Source organism: Choloepus didactylus, chromosome 1 (assembly GCF_015220235.1).
Source record: "Choloepus didactylus isolate mChoDid1 chromosome 1, mChoDid1.pri, whole genome shotgun sequence".
Lineage (NCBI taxonomy): Eukaryota > Metazoa > Chordata > Mammalia > Pilosa > Megalonychidae > Choloepus > Choloepus didactylus.
The window spans coordinates 162,902,069-162,918,776 of record NC_051307.1 but is presented as its reverse complement, the minus strand read 5'-3'; the positions used below and the strand labels follow the sequence as shown (position 1 = coordinate 162,918,776).

General features: G+C 34.5%; 1 protein-coding gene across 6 annotated transcripts in view; it reads right to left on the bottom strand.

The window, feature by feature from the left end:
- Positions 1 to 3,509: 3,509 nt before the first annotated feature.
- TOPBP1 (DNA topoisomerase II binding protein 1) overlaps positions 3,510 to 16,708 on the bottom strand; it is a 54,311-nt gene continuing 41,112 nt past the window's right edge. For all 6 annotated transcript variants that reach the window (XM_037844675.1, XM_037844665.1, XM_037844679.1 and 3 more), the window contains 5 exons: positions 14,869 to 15,032; positions 14,287 to 14,424; positions 12,879 to 12,968; positions 12,556 to 12,717; positions 3,510 to 4,425 (listed from right to left, as the gene is read on the bottom strand). In XM_037844675.1, the coding sequence (XP_037700603.1) occupies positions 4,282 to 4,425; positions 12,556 to 12,717; positions 12,879 to 12,968; positions 14,287 to 14,424; positions 14,869 to 15,032 (698 nt within the window). In that variant the 3' untranslated portion in view covers positions 3,510 to 4,281. The remainder of the gene's footprint in view (positions 4,426 to 12,555; positions 12,718 to 12,878; positions 12,969 to 14,286; positions 14,425 to 14,868; positions 15,033 to 16,708) is intronic.

Genomic DNA, 16,708 nt, shown 5'->3' with positions numbered 1-16,708 from the left:
GACCCCCCTCTCCACTTCTGATTTTATTTGCATCTTCTTTCTTTTGTCTAGCTAAGGGTTTGTTGGTATTATTGATCTCAAAGAATCAGCTTTTGATTTTAGTGATTCTATTGTTTTTTTCCCCCTCTATTTCACTTTGGTCTTCATTCTTTCCTCAGTTTCTCCAGTTGTTCACTTAGGGCTTTGGTTTTAGCTCTTTATTCCTTTTTTAATGTAGGTGTTTAGGGCTGTAAATTTCCCTCTCTACTTCCTTCGCTGTCCATAAGTTTTGATATGTCGTGTTCTTGTTTTTATTCATCTCAAGATATTTACTGATTTCATTGCAATTTCTTCTTTGATACACTGATTGTTTAAAGGCGTAGTGTTTAACTTCCATATACTTGTGAAATTTCCAGTTTCCTGGTTGTTACTGTTTTCCAGCTTCACTCCATTAAGATCAGAGAAAGTGCTTTGTATAATTTCAGTCTTTTTACATTTATTAAAACCTGTTTTGTTCTCCAGCATGTGATCTATCCTGGAGAATGTTCCATGAGCACTTGAGAAGAAAGTATATCCTGTTGTTTTGCAGTGCAAAGTTCTATGTATGTCTGTTCTGTTTCTTTATTGACCCTTTGTTTAGATGTTCTATCTATTGAAGGCAGTGGTGTGTTGAAGTCTCCCACTATGATTGTAGAGATGTCTGTTACTCCTTTCAGTTTTGCCAGTGTTTGCATCATGTACTTTGATTTTAGGTGAATATGTATCAATATTTTTGCCTTTTAAGTCTATTTTGTCTGATAGTATAGCCACTCCACCTTTTTGTTTTTGTTACTGATGGCATGCAATATCCTTTTCCATCCTTTTACTTTCAACCTATTTGTATCTTTGGGTCTAAAATGAGTCTCTTGTAAATAGCATATAGATCGATCACACTTTTTTTATCCATTCTGCCAAGCTGTGTCTTTTGATTAGGGAGTTTAATTCATTGACATTCAATGTTATTACTGTAAAGGCAGTACTTCAACCATTTTATCCTTTGATGTTTGTCAGATCTATTTTTATTCTTCTTACACTTTCTAAAGGTGCTTCTGTGTCTCCTGTCTTCTTTTTAGCCAGCAGAATTCCCTTTAGTATTTCTTGTGGGGCAGGTCTCTTGTTAATAAACTCTCTCAAGCTTTGTTTATCTGTAAATATTTTAAACTCTCCCTCATTTTTGAAGGACAGCTTTGCTTGATAGGGAATTCTTGGCTGGCATTTTTTCTCTTTCAGCACCTTAGGTATATCATACCACTGCCTTCTTGCCTCCATGGTGCCTGATGAGAAGTCAGCACTAGTGTTTTTTGGCTTCCTATGTGGTGAATAGCTTTTCTCTTGCTGCTTTCAGAATTTTCTCCTTCTCTTTGGCATTTGACAGTTGATTAGTATGTCTTGGAGTGGATCTTTTCAGGTTCAGGTTTTTTCTGTTTGCCATACATTGGGCTTCTTGGATTTGCATATTTATGTCTTTTATAAGGGTTGGTAAATTTTCAACTATTATTTCCTTAAATGTTCTCCCTGGCCCTTTTCCTTTCTCTTCTGACTCTGAGAGACCAATGATGCATGTGTTGGTGTGCTTTGCGTTGTCAATCATTTCCTTGAGACCCTGCTCAAATTTTTACATTTTTTCCCCTCATTTGTTGTCTGTTCAAATTCAGTTATCATCTAGCTCACTGATCCTTTCTTCTGCCTCTTCAAATCTGTCTCTAGTATATTTTAAATTTCATCTACAGTGTCTTTCATTTCTATAAGGTCTGTTCTTTATATATTCTTTCAAATTCTTTGTTCTCCTAGTATCTTAATACTCTTATTTTTTTAATGCATATTTTCCTTCATCTCTTTGAATTCATTTAGGATATTTGTTTGAAAATCTTTGATTAGTTCCAAATTCTGTGACTACTCCAAATTTGTGCCTTTGAATGGGCCATATCTCCCTGTGTCTTAGTATGCCCTGTGATTTTTTTGCTATCTGATCATCTGATTATCTTGATAGGTCAGTTTCTCTCATCTAGGATTTAGTTGTTGCTTGTGTTTGTATTAGCGCACTGCTTTGACAGTTGGATTGTATTTCCCAACCAAAAAAAGGCCGGGTACATGTGCAGGGGGTGTGGTCCAGCTTCAATGGGCCTGGGATAGTCTGGAGAGGCTTTTTTTGCCTGCACTCTCTAACCTGCCCAGCAGATGGAACTCTTTGGTTACTTATTCATCCTCAAAAGCTATTTTACTCGTGGAGTCTAGCAGCACCTGACTAGGTGGTGCTTAAACTGTGAGGATGCTGTGTTCTCAATTTGCTGGCCAATATCTGGCTCAGTGTTGGGCTGTGTACTCCTCTTTACTTGGGCTGGAGAGCTCTGCAGCCACCCACCCCACCCCACCCCCCCGCCCAGGCAAGGATGGAGCCTCCCACTGCTGCTTCCCTCAAACATTGGGAATGAGCACTAGGAGTTACAGCCAGTATTACAGTCTCTGTTGTTTTCTCTATTCCTTTGTCCCACACTGACCTGGGCATTGGAATGTCCCCCCATCTCCCCAGTTGATTCAGATAGTTTTTGCCTGGCTACCTACTGTTTTGAGAGAAGTAGGGTCTGCCATTCCTTCCCTAATCCTCCATTTTGGAAGCACGTCCCTGGGGTTCTTTTGTATTTCACACTGCCCAAGTAGCTTATGTCCTGCCGTCAGTCTCTTTGGACTTGGGTCTCTGCATCTGCATATAGGTGGGGTGATCCATCTCACTGCTGTGCTTGACTTTACACTCTGTCTTCAGTCGGAGGTGGGTGGGATCCTGGCCGTTACCTCTGTGCACTTCCCAAGCTGCATGGGACCAACCAAGTGAGGGGGAGGGAAGAGGACCAGCCAGTCCAGGACAGAAATTTCCTATTACTTTTTTCTTTCTTTGCTTCAGTGTTTGTGGGCTCCTTCTCCAGTCTTTATCTTCCTCCAGAGTTCTGAGCTGAGTCTCGGGAGAGAGGTTTTCAGATGTCTTATGTTGCCATGTTGATGACATCATTCTCCCCTAGTTTTTCAGTTGTGTTTTCTTGATTTGGCACACATCCTTTTCCTGCAACCCTTTAACTGTTTTCCAGAGTTCTGAGGAAGATGACTCTACTAGTTTTTGCTAGTTGTTCAAAGATGGTGTAGTGGAATGGAACCCTGAAGTGTTTTACACCACCATCTTGGTTGATCAGAAGTCCCCCTACTCCATTTTTAGAAAAACCTGATAAAAATATCAGACACTGGTGCCCATGTTAAGGACTTTTCTACCCTTTCACATTTACTAGGAACTGCACACTTACAATCAGTCCTGATTCTGGTTTGTCCCTTAAAACAGAATGAGGCAACTTTATATTTAGAGGATTGTGGTCATACATACAGTAGTTGGTGTTTAGAGTTTAGCACAATAAAGGCTAATGTGATTTAACGGTTCTAATAAAAGGTCTGTTTCAACCTTATGGAACAATATTCTAAATAAACAACATCAGAAAAGCTTTTTAAACTAAGTTTTACAAATCTTTTATTGCTTCAACAGGAGAAAGAATGCTTCAGTGTTTAAAAAAAAAGAAACCGTATCCATCTGGACATAACTTAGTACTAACTGAGTCATTACTTTTATTCTTTATTGTCACATTTTCCAAGTTTTGGCACCCAAACTTGGCAAACATCATGGAGTTTGTACAAACAATACATACACACACACACACACACACACACACACACACACACACACACACACACACACATATATACACACATCTATATCTATATACACACATACACATTTATGTTTAAAGCCTCAGCCACCTCATTAAACCTTGTGCTCGGGCTCCTGTTAAAAAGAGGTAAAATGTTGAGAAGATAAAAATCAGGAAAAATATTCTGAGTAAATTCCAAATGATAAACCCTGTTGTATGAATTAAAGCATACATTTGGAAGCAAATCCACCACTTTGCTAAAACTTTCTTACAGCCTTAGATATTAAAAAGAAAAATAATTAAATAACACACCTCAATGTGGTTTAATGACAAGCTAGCTGAGTTATATTTTGTTTTTGTTATTTCAGGTAACTTTTTATTCAGGAAGTTAATAATTTAATTCAGTGATTAAAAATTCAGGTGTTAATTAAAAACTTTCTTCACGCCGAGTCATCATAGTCTGAAGCAGAATTCTCCAGGTACTTGTCTTTAAGTCACTACAGAAGTCCACCACAGCAACATTCAGGCTTTTAATTTTAAAAACACTTAATGTTTGACAACTAAAGTGTAGATACAATTAGTGTACTCGAGGTCGTTTGATTTTATTTTTCTCTATAGGAGCTTTTCTCTTTTGTGATAATCCAGGCACAGTTTCCTTATTATTCTGAAGAAATGAAACAGCTTCTGGTAGACAGTAATTTTCTACTAGAGGAGGAGATTCCTATGAAGGGAACAAAAACCAATGCTTGTTTTTTCACATTTCACATTTTTCACACTGTTAAGTAATCAGGTAATGGATTCTTTTAATCTGCTTTTCTTCACCAGAAGAATTTAAAGAGGAAAATGTATATTCATTCCTAAGTTCTTCCAAAGAAAACTTCTATATTTCAATGTTTGTTATTAAGTACTTGTCATGTTTAAAATAGACTCTGTGATCTCACTTTTATCAGAAAAATGAGTGTATAGCTCAGGCAGAGTGGGACAAAGCAGATTTTAATAGTGGTTTTATCTAAAATGTGGAATAAACCACCATCCCACAAAATGGTTAATAGCTATCATTTAAGTGGGAGGCATTATGCTTAGTTTTACATTTAATTTTTATTTACGTTTTACAATAAACAGATGAGACCAGGTGTTTCTTATCCTCATTTTATAGATAAAATAACCTGACCAGCATCATATTACTAGCAGGTTTTGGCAAAGCCAAAATTTATATTCTTCTTGACCCAACTCTAAAATCCTTGCATTCTTCCCCTTTATAATCATACTCCAACATAAAATAAAAAGATTTTTTCTCTCTTACTATCATGATAATAAAACTTTGTCTGGCAATGTAGGAGAGTAGACAACCTGAATATGAACCACCACAAAATACCAGGTAAGCATCTTTCTATCCAGCCCTTTCAGATAACCACCATAAATTCTAACCAAAATATATTAAAAGCAACTACTGTAAGACACTGGAGAATATGAGAATCAGAGGGGAGGTGACATTGGAAGAATGGAATGGTGTGGGCTAAATTTACCCTTTTTCTATTTCTTATTGCCTTTAGTCTAAGGATAGGCTCCAATTTATGTCATGCAGATTGGCTAAAACTGTAACAGAAAAACTGCAGCCTTGAAGGGACTTGAAGATGTGAAAAATCTGAGGGACAGAGTCTGGGGGAACCAGACTGGAAATTGAGGTGGGAGATCCCAGAAACAGTGGAGAGCCTGAATGAAACTCAGTGTATAAACTGTGCTTATATTTTAAGCTAAGACTAAACAAACTGAACTGAGATTGGAGCTGCTACTCCCTGCAAAATGTCAGCCAAGTAAACTGCCAGCTAAAAAATTAAAACAGTACTATTTGAAGGAACATAAAGAGAGTCTAGTTTCTACAACTGATAATTCATTATGTTCATGATATAATCCAAAATTACTTCACCTATGAAGAAAGCAGAACATTGCCCATTCTCAAGACAAGATCAGAATCGCTCCAAATAAAATGGAATACTTAGGTATAAAACATCATATATGAGCTATTTGCTGAAAATTACAAAATGCACATGAAAGAAATCAAAGACCTAATAAACAACTGCCATGTAAGATGTGAATTCACCCAAACTGATCTGTAGGTTTAATGCAAAGATCCCAGCAAGGTTTTTTGTAGGCAGAAAAGTATACATAAAAATTTATATGGAAAGATAAACAATTTTGAAAAAGAGGAATAAAGTGGAAGGAATCTCTATCTGCTATTAGTGCTTACTACATATAGCTGAAGTAACCAAGACAGAGTGGTATTGGTGAGGGGAGACACACAGATCAATGGGACAGAATAGAGAACCCAGAAACAGATCCACACAAATAACCACAATTTTTGACAATGATACAAATGTATTTCAACAAAGGAAGGACAGACCGTTCAATAAATGGTGCTGGAGCAATGGAACATTCTTATGTCAAAAACAAACAAGCAAAAAACCAAACAAAAGCCTTTCATAAGTTCATGCTTTATATATAAAGCTTGACTCAAAATGGATCATAAACACAAAACATAAAAGGATAAAACCTTTAGGAAAAAATAATTAGGAACCTTTAGGATCTAAAGCCAGGCAGAGAGTTCTTAGACTTGACACTAAAAACACAATGTGTAATAGAAAAAATTGATAAATTGGACTTAATCAAAATTTAAAATTTTCACTTTGCAAAAGACCATGTTAAGATGCAGAGATAAGCGTCAGACTGGGAGAAAGTATTTTCAAACCAAATACCCAACAAAGGAATAGTATCTAGAATATATAAAGAACTCTCAAAGCTCAACAGCAAAAACTTCAAGTAGAAAATGAGAATAAAGATGAACACATTTCAATGAAAATATAAACATGACAAATTAGCACATGAAAAGGTGTCCAACATTGTTAGCCATTAGGAAAACACAAATGATAAAACCACAGTGGATATCACTACACACCTACTAGAATAGCTAAAAGAAATAGTGAAAGCACCAAATGCTGACAAGGATACAGAACAACTAGATCGCTCAAAACTGCTAAGGGGAAAGCAAAATTGGTATAGCCATTCTGGAGAACAGTCTGGTGAATTCTTGTAAAACTAAACATGTAATTATCCTGCAACCTGACAATTACACTCTTGGATATTTATCCCAGAGAAATGAAAACTTACTTACATTCATACAAAAACCTGTGAACAAATGTTCACAGCAGTTCTATTCATAATAGCCCAAACCTGGAAACAAGCCAGATATCCTTCAACAAGTTCACGGTTAAACTGTAACAACTGAACCATGGAATACCACTCAGCAATAAAAAGGAACAAACTATTGATACGTACAACAACTGGGATGAATCTCAAAGTGATTATTTTATGCTGAGTGAAAAAAAAAAAAAAAAGCCAGTTGCAAAAGGTTACACATTGTATTGAATCCATTTATTGCACATTCTTGAAATAACAGGTTGCCAGGGGTTAGGGATGGAGGGAGAAGAGAGAGGGGAGACAAGGGAGAGGTGGATGTGGTTATGAAAGGGCAACAAGAGAGCCTTGTGGTGCTGGCACTGTTCAATATCCTGATTATGGTTGTGGGTACACAAACCTACACGTGATAAAACTGCACAGAACTAAATACATATGCACACACCCAAGTACAAGTAAAAATGGGAGAAATCTGAATAAGATTGGTGAAGATGTTACTGGGGGAAAATGGAAAAATGATAAACAGGAATGTGATATTTTTTACAACTGCAAGTGCATCTACAATTATCTTAAAATGTAATTAAAAAGAAAAGTTAACAGAATCAGCCCACTGATGATCCAGATGTTGGAAATAGCAGAAAAAGATTTTTTAAAGAAGGTATTATAACTGCTCAATAATGTAAAAGAAAATATGCTTGAAGTGTCTGAAAAGAGGAAATCTCAGCAGAAAAATAGAAATTATAAAAAAGAACAAAAGGGAAATTTTAAAGCTGAAACAAATAGTATCTCCTTTTAAAATCTTACTAGAAGGCTTAACAGCAGAATGAAGTTGACAGAGGTTAAGTCAAACTTGAAAACAGATAAAGAGATTAGCCAATTAGAATACAGAAAACACAGAAAAAGATTGCAAAAAAAGTGAATGAGACTTTAGAGACCTGTGGGATAATATCAAAAGGTCTAACATGAGTAACTGGATTCCCAGACTGAAAGGAGAGAAGGAAGCAAAAAAAAATTTGAAGAATTAATGGCCCCAAATTTCCCAAACTTGGAGAAGGACATAGGTTTATAGATTCAAGAAACTCTGCAAAGACCAAGCAGGATTAATAAAAACAACATCACACCTGGAAATATCATAACCAATCTGCTGAAAACCATAGATGAAGTGAAAATCCTAAAAGTAGCCATGAAAAATGATACCTTACACACAGGGGAACAATTGAAAATACTTCTCCTCAGAAACAATGGAGGCAGTAGACAGTAAAGTACTAAGAGGAAAAAAACAAAACAAAAAAAACTGTCAATCCAGAATTCTTTATCCACAAAAAACAATCTTTCAAAAATGAAGGTGAAATAAGACATTTAAAAATAAAACTAAAGTTAGTTCCCAGCTGAACTACATTACAGGCTACAGGAAGTTCTTCAGGCTGCAGGAAAATGATACCAGAAAGAAATTTGGATCTTCAGGAAGAAATAAAGAACACTCAAAATGGTATAAATGATAGTAAACATAAAGGGCTTTTTTTCCCCCTGTTCGTTTCCTTAGAATAGATAGGATGTTAAAAGCAAAAACCTTAACACTGAATTGTGGGGCTATAACATGTAGATATAAAATATGACAACTACAGCATAAAGCAGGAGTTGGCAAACTTTTTCTTAAAGGATGAATATTTTAGGCTTTGTGGGACAAACAGACTCAACTCTGTTGTTGTGGTACAAAAACAGCCACAGACAATACATAAATGAATAATGAGTGGCTGTATTTCAACAAACCTTATTTACAAAATAGGTGGTAGGCCGAACTTCGCCTGAAGACTATAGTTTGCTGATCCCTGGTATAAAGCATGGGGAAAGCAAATGGACCTTTACAATTGCAAGGTTTCTACATTTTATGTGAAATGACACAATGTTAGCTTTAATTAACTACTAATAGTTAAGGAAATAATCCCTGGAGCAAACACACACACACACACACACACACACACACACACACACAAAGGTATGACTAAAAAGCCAATGGATAAAATGGAATTCTAAAAAATATTCAATTAATCCCCAAAAGGCAAGAAGGAAGAACAGAGTAACAGAATAGAGAGGACCAACTGAAAACAACTGGCAAAATGGCAGACCTACATCAAATCATATCAATTAATTACATGACAGATTAACACTCCAAAGAATAAAAAAGCAAGACCCAGCTATATTCTGGGTACATGAAATCCACTTTAAATACGAAAGTAAAAGGATGAAAAAAAAAGATACCATGGCATAGCGTAAACATAAGAAGGACGGGGTGCCTATATTGACATCATATAAAGTTGACTTCAAGACAGATAATACCAGAAATACACTGCATAATAATTAAAGGGTCACTACATCAAAAACAGAAAAATCATAAATGGGTATGCAACTAATAACTGTGTTTCAAAATACATGGAGTACATGGTGAAAGAATTAAAGGGAAAAACAAATTCCATAATCACAGCTGGAGATTTTAACACCCCTCTCTCAGCAACTGACCAAAATACACAAAAAAGAAAAAAAGACACAGAAGTTCTGATCATCATTATTAATCATATTGACCTAATGGAGAGGTATGGAACTCTATACCCAATAATTGCTTGCAGAATTCATATTCTTTTCAAGTACACATAGTATATTCATAACAAAAGATTAAATGCTAGGTAATAAAACAAGTCTCAATAATATTAAAATAATTCAAATCATACAGAGTGTGTTCTCTGACTATAATGGAATTAATTCAGAAACTAAGAAAAACCTCATATATTTGGGAATTAAACAGACTCCTAAATAACTCACTTAAAATAACTTTGAATCAACAAAAGAAATCACACAGGACATTAGAAAATATTTTGAACTGACTGGGAATGAAAATACTATATAAAATTTGTGGTGTACAGCTAAAGCAGTGCTTACAGGGAAATTTACAGCTTTCAATGATTATATTAGAAAAGATGAACTAAAATCAATGACTTAAAAACTTCAAGAAACAAAAAAGCCAAGTAAATCCAAAGCCAAGGAAAAAAGAAAGCAATGAAATAAAAACTAGGCAAACAATAAAAAATTAACAGAGCCCAAAGTTGGTGTTTTAAAAAGACCAACAAATTGATAATTCCTTAGCTAGATCGATCAAAAAAAAGAAAACAAGTTACAACTTGTGTATTTATCACTACATTAAAAGGATAACAAGGGAACGTTATGCTAACAAATTTGGCAACTTAGACAAAATGAACAGGTTATTTGAAAAATACAACACGTCAAAATTGTCACAAGATGAAACAAAATATGAAAGTCCCATAACTAGTAAAGAAAAAAAATCCATTACCAAAAAACACCTTACAAAGAAAGAAAACCACAGGTCCACACAGTATTGGAGAATCCTATCAAACATTCAAGGAAGAAATAACAACCAACCTATACAAACTCTTTCAGAAAACCGAGGAAGGAGACTTTACCAACTTGTTTCTAACCTAACGGCCAAATGTGACAAAAACATTACAAAAAAATGAAACCTATCAACATCTCCCAAAAAAATAGATGCAAAACATGATTAATCAGACTTAGCAATAAACAAAAAGATTAATATGTCATCACCAAAGTGGGACTGATCCCATAAATTCCATGTTAAACCTCACATTTGGAAATTAATGCAATTCACCATATTAACAGAATGAAGTAAAAAACCCATATAATCACTTGAACAGCTGCAGAAAAACCATGACAAGTCAACCCCAACCATGATTTTTAAAAAAAGCCCAAACTAGTAAAGGGAATCTACATAAAACCCATAGATAGCTATCATCATGTTTAATGGTGAAATACTGAATGCCTTCCTTGTAAGGGAATAAAATAAGGATATCCAATCTTACCATTTCTATTCAGCATATCTGAGATCCTAGATTCTTCATAAGACAAGAAAAAGAAATAAAAGGCATAAAGCATCAAATGAAAGACTATTTATATGGAAAATTCTAAGGACATTTTCTTTCTTTATTCTTGTAATTTAAAGGTTTGATTATTGTATTTAGGTGTGGGGTCTCTTTTTCACTGAATCTGATTGGAATGCAGTAAGTCCTTTTAATCTGAATGTAAATTCTGATCAGCTAGATCAGAAAAGCTTTCTTCGATCTTATATCTGATTATTGATTTCCTCTTTTCAGCCATTCTCATTTATTCTCTAAAAAATGAGATTGTTAGATTGGATCACTCTTTTTTCATTTAACAAACATTTATATGTGCAGACAATTTGCCAGGTATCATAAGAATGGTGAAAAGAGAAACATATTATGGTTAAAAAGCACAGGATCTGGAATAAAATGTCTATGCCTTAGGTAAGTGACCTTGGACAAAGTGTTTAACTTCTCCAGGCCCAAATTTCCTCATCTGTAAAAATGGAATATGGTATAATACTTCAAAGTGTCACTGTAAGATTAAATAAAGTAATCCACGTACAGTACTTGGCAAATGGGGGCTCAATAAACATTAGATATTGTGATACATGGAACTAACACTCAGGTGTTCTTCCACTTCTTTTGTCTTTGCAGCTCTTCATTCTTTTCTACTATATTTGGGTTTCTCATATGTCTTCTACATCACTGATTCAAGTTCATTTCTGCAATGTTAATTCTGCAAAGCCAATTGGTTTAACCACTAATATTTTTTGAGGGTTGATGTAAAAATTAAAGGAGAATGCATGTACATCACTCAGCCCAGCACAGCACAAGTGATTAATAAATATTGTTTCTTGTCTAGGTGGGAAGCTATATACAAGCAATGATTAGGAATTCCTGGAGGGGATGGAATAAAGTAGAGTTCTCTATACCCTCCCAATGCCAGTCATTTTCCTCACTGGGAAAAATTTCTTAATGTCACATATGTCCACATAGAGCTTTCTTACAAGTTATTTAAGTGCTCAAGAAGAATCAGTACTTGGTTACTAATTCCTAATTAGTACACCCCACTGCTTTATGACAAAGGCTTCAGGTTTTATGTTCTCGATGTTCTTTTTCTATTAATCTTCAGTCCCCCCAAATACAAGCAGCAGGCTGAGATTTGGCTTCCCCTTATTTCAATACCATTGTATTTGAAATCCTTCGGAGTAAGACATTTCTGATCATGTTTCATGTCCTGTTGATTCCTGATGGCAATGTCAGGCACTCTTGTATCAGAGAACAGGGATATTTTTCATTGCCTATTCAAATTGTATGACATAAGCTGATTATGAACATGAGTGTAGTTAACCTTTCTTATAGCAAATGTTTAATTTACCACAGCTTCTAACAGGTATTTATTGTTTACCAATGCAAAAGGTCAGGAAAGTTAAAGAAAGACCTTTCTCCTTGGACTTCTGGAATCAATTTCTACTTTCTTTATATTCTAGCATTTTAATGGGAATTTTCAAGGCTTTTAGAGATACCTAGATTTGTACAGTCTTCTCATATTTAACTTGCAAGCTAAACCTCACCATATGTGTTCATTGTTTTTAAAAAATACAATGAAATCAGAAGGGGGTTGAGTAGAGGAAAATACAAGAGACTAACATTCTATTAATACATGCTAAGGGTTTTGATGTGCAGTTTACTTCTCTAAATACATAAGCTTATCACTTAATAAGAGGAGGTAAAGATATAATCTCACAAACCTGCATAAGATAATCAGCAATATATTCTGTCTTCAAGCAGTACACATTTTGGGCAGCAGCTTCTGCTATATTAACTCCTGAGTCATCTGGTTTCAGTTTATTAAAGTCAGAAAAGAGATGTGTGGCTTCTTTAAATAATGGTATAGAATGACCAGGTAGCACCTAATGAAAAAACAAGAAGCATCACAATCAATGTTGCAAAGTAATCCATATATACTATGGATTACCATCTCACAAAGTACAGAAAATCAAGAGCTGATTGCATTAGCCTTAATTAGAAAATAATTTATGTAAAAAAAATTCAGCAATTGATCAGTACAAACCTTTGCTCCTCCTGATTGAAGAAGGCGTTTGAACCCTGCTTCTCGGGACTGATCAACGTGTAAAATAACCTTCCACCCGTTAAATGCCCCCTACAAATAAAAAAACAATCAATGGTGAAATCATTTGGAAAATAAGTGATAAAACAATGCATTATTTTATATACAGATTTAGTTTTCTGGTAATGAATAATCTTTATTTTGCCATGCTAAGTAATTATCTCTAGCCAGAATACTCTGAAATATATAGCCATAGAGTCTGGTACACAGTAGGCCACCAAGAAATATTTGAGGAATGAATGAAAACAATTTGATGATTAGGTGACATTAAAACAAAACAGCTTGACTTATGGTTAGTCTTTTCAAGTAGTTTTTTTTCTTACAATTAATTGAGGTTAGTATCCTAAGTTAAAACTTCTTGGAATAAATGAATCTGCCATTACATTTCTCATTAAAATGTTTGTAAATTGGAAATATAAAACATTTTAGTAGGGAATAACAGTTAACAGAAGTCAGTAGAATTCCTCTAAAAGAAAGGAAATCAAGGCTACAAAGATTTGGAGATAGCAGAGTACTGAGAATATAACATGAAAGATTATTTAACTTGAGGTTGTAACTTTTTTGTGTTCATGGTGTCCTTTGGCAGTCTGGTGAATAGTAAATGAATAATATTTTTTAATGTGCAAAATAAAATATAAGGAGTTACAAAGGAACCATTTTACTGAAAGCTATCAAAACAGTAAAAACAAATTTGTGATGAAATAATAGATGAATTTCCATATTAATGCGTTCAATCACAAGATCTAGTGGTGGGTCTAATAACTTCTATAATTTTTATACAGTGATAATGTATTAAGTAGTCTTAACATAACTGTAGCTATAATGTGACACAAAAATATCGGATTTCTGTTGGTACAAAGTTACGGGTCATAATGCTAATAATGTTGTGTTTTGTTGCCTAGACTTGTAATTGAAGGAAGTGCTATATTTCAGTTAGAGATTAGCAAAGGTAAACATGTATTCCCCCCACCCATCCAAGGTTTACAGACTTCATGAATATGATCCATAAACTCCTTTGAAGGAGCCTGGGGACTCCAGGTTAAGAATCCCTGAAACTAGATACTGAAAAGATTCTTTGGAAAAAACAGTTATGGGTTACAACCCATTTTACACATAAGAACTGTTTTTTAAAAAGTCATCAGTATTATATATATCTTACTGACAATCACAATTAGAACAACTTCTTGACATTAAGCTTATATAGAATGCCAAAACTATCAATCAAGGGATTAAAAACAAGGAAAATTATTCTTATTTGGTCAAGCATATTCATTCTCTTAAAAAAAATTTCAAAATCTGGAATAGTCATGGTTTTGAATCTCATGCTATTTACATAATCACATGTTAATACCTCAGCAGTGCCCGTTTCTTGTCTTTGCTGGATTTTTTTCCTCCATCTCATCGCAGCAAGTGCTAGTCTTCGTTGTTGTACATTGATTCCAGTCAAAACATCAAGTATGGAGCTACTTCCCCATTCATAATCTTCTTCCTGGAGAATTAGTCCAATAAACTTTTGAATTCCTACAACATGGGGAGCCTCTGTGCTACATACAGATTTCTGTCTTCAGGGAGCCCACAATCTAATAACATCAAAAACTAAATGATGGATTCTACTATGACAGTCAGTTAGGAACCAAATAAAAGCTTACTATGAGACAACCTTGAAATTTTCTGACATTAAGTCAATGTTATTTCAATTAAAAACAAAACAATGGCCAAATTCAAATTAAGCAATTTAAAGTGAAGAAAACTCGTATCACTAGGAATCTGGTTCTGTGATCTCCAGATTGTTTTACTTTAATTATTAAAGAAGACCTTATAATAACTGGTATAATCTAATTAGTCATTTTGCTTAATTCAATTACATGAACAGTATATATGGTATTAAGGCATTTACTTTAAAACGACCCTTTGCATTAATGCGAATACACACCGGCACAAAGTGCCCAGCAGTCCTGCATGCTTCCAGGTAGGAGCGATGAAGCACCCACTTCCCAGCTGCCACGGAGGCTAGATACTTCTCATTTCGAAGTGGATGTCCCACAACAATGTGTGTACAGCTGGGATCAAAGCACTGCTTCTCTATCACTAATCCACCTGAAGTAGAGAAAAACTGGTTATACTTTGCTGATTCTTTATGTAATTTCAAATATGCACAGAAATTTCTGTATAAACAATGCACTAAAGTAAGTAAAACTTTGACAATTATTTTACTTTACATATATATTTTTAATAAAATTATAGCGTTTATTATGAAAATTTCCAATATAAAAGTAGATAAAATAGTAAAATGAACTCCTATACACTGGCTACCTAGACTGTAAAATTATTTTGCCATACTTCACCCCATTTTTCCTGAACTATTTTAAAGCAAATTCCAGACATCATGTACTTTATCCTATGTATTTCAGCATAAAGCAATAAAATATATGGAAGTTTTCTCATATAGCCATAATGATGTTATCAGATCTAATATAATTAACAAAAATTCTTTGCTTTCTCAATATTAAATCCTTGTTCAAATTTCCCTGTTCATCTCAAATTTTCCTGTTTGTAGTTGGTTTATTCTAATCAAGATATAAAAAGAATTATGATACAAACAAGGGCCACACACTGCAGTTGGTTATGTCTCATAAGTCTCTCTTAACTACCTTAGTAATTTTCAGGCACCAAATATAAGTAATCAGCAAGATGGAAGTCAACAAAGGACACATGAAGAAAATTTTGTATGTGTGGAAATAAGGTCAATATACCAACACAGAAGCTTGGAAGAAAAAACACACCCTAGGTAACTGAGAGGATGAAGCAACAGGGGTTTGAAAAAGCAATAACTGAAACCTCTTCTCAGGATATGTAAGTATGAGGTCTGCCTGAGGAAGAAAGGTGTAAATAAATATAAGCTGATATAAAGCATAACTACTGATTTAGAAATTAAATTGACTAGTGGTTAGGTAGAGGATTTTTTAAGACTATAACAAAATATTCAAACTTTACTCATGATTTACAGATGACTAATGATGATGATGATGATGATGATGATATGACAGCAACAACACTTACTAAGCCAGGGACTGTTGTAAGCACTCCAGGCTATTAACTCATTTAATCCTCATAACCCTATGAAGGTACATTACTACTATTACCATTTTACATATGTGGAAACAGGTAGAGCAACTTCCCCAGGATCAAAGAATGACAAAGAATAATAAGATAAAATTCCATATTAATAAAATAACAATATCCAATTCTATGTAACAGTTATTCTGTGACTCAACACAATAGACATATTTGTTTTTGCATATCTGTAGGCCATGGTTGCTTCATTTATAAAATGAAGGGTTGGACACAATGTCTATCATAATATTTCTTTACATTCTAGTATCAGAGACCCTCTAGAATCACAGATTCTCAATTCCACCACCACCTATACTCACTGACCTCTGGTCCCTGTCCTCTTCTAGATCAATTCTCTAATTATTAAACCACTCTTCAGCACAGTTTTCAGAGATGGAACACTACTGGAAACAGATTCTTGGGTAAAGCTTAACATTTCTGATGTATAATCCCATCTAATTTATTGGGTTACTGAGAAACAAAGTATTCTACCTGAGTCAAGTTTTCCAAGAAGAAACACAGCTTCTCACGATACAACTGTATTTCACAGAAATCTTTAAAAAATATATATCATTGTTCTCCATATCCTTAAAAAGATACTGCTAAATAATATTTAACCTTTTTCTTGATGACTCAGGGTCACTATTACAACCACTATT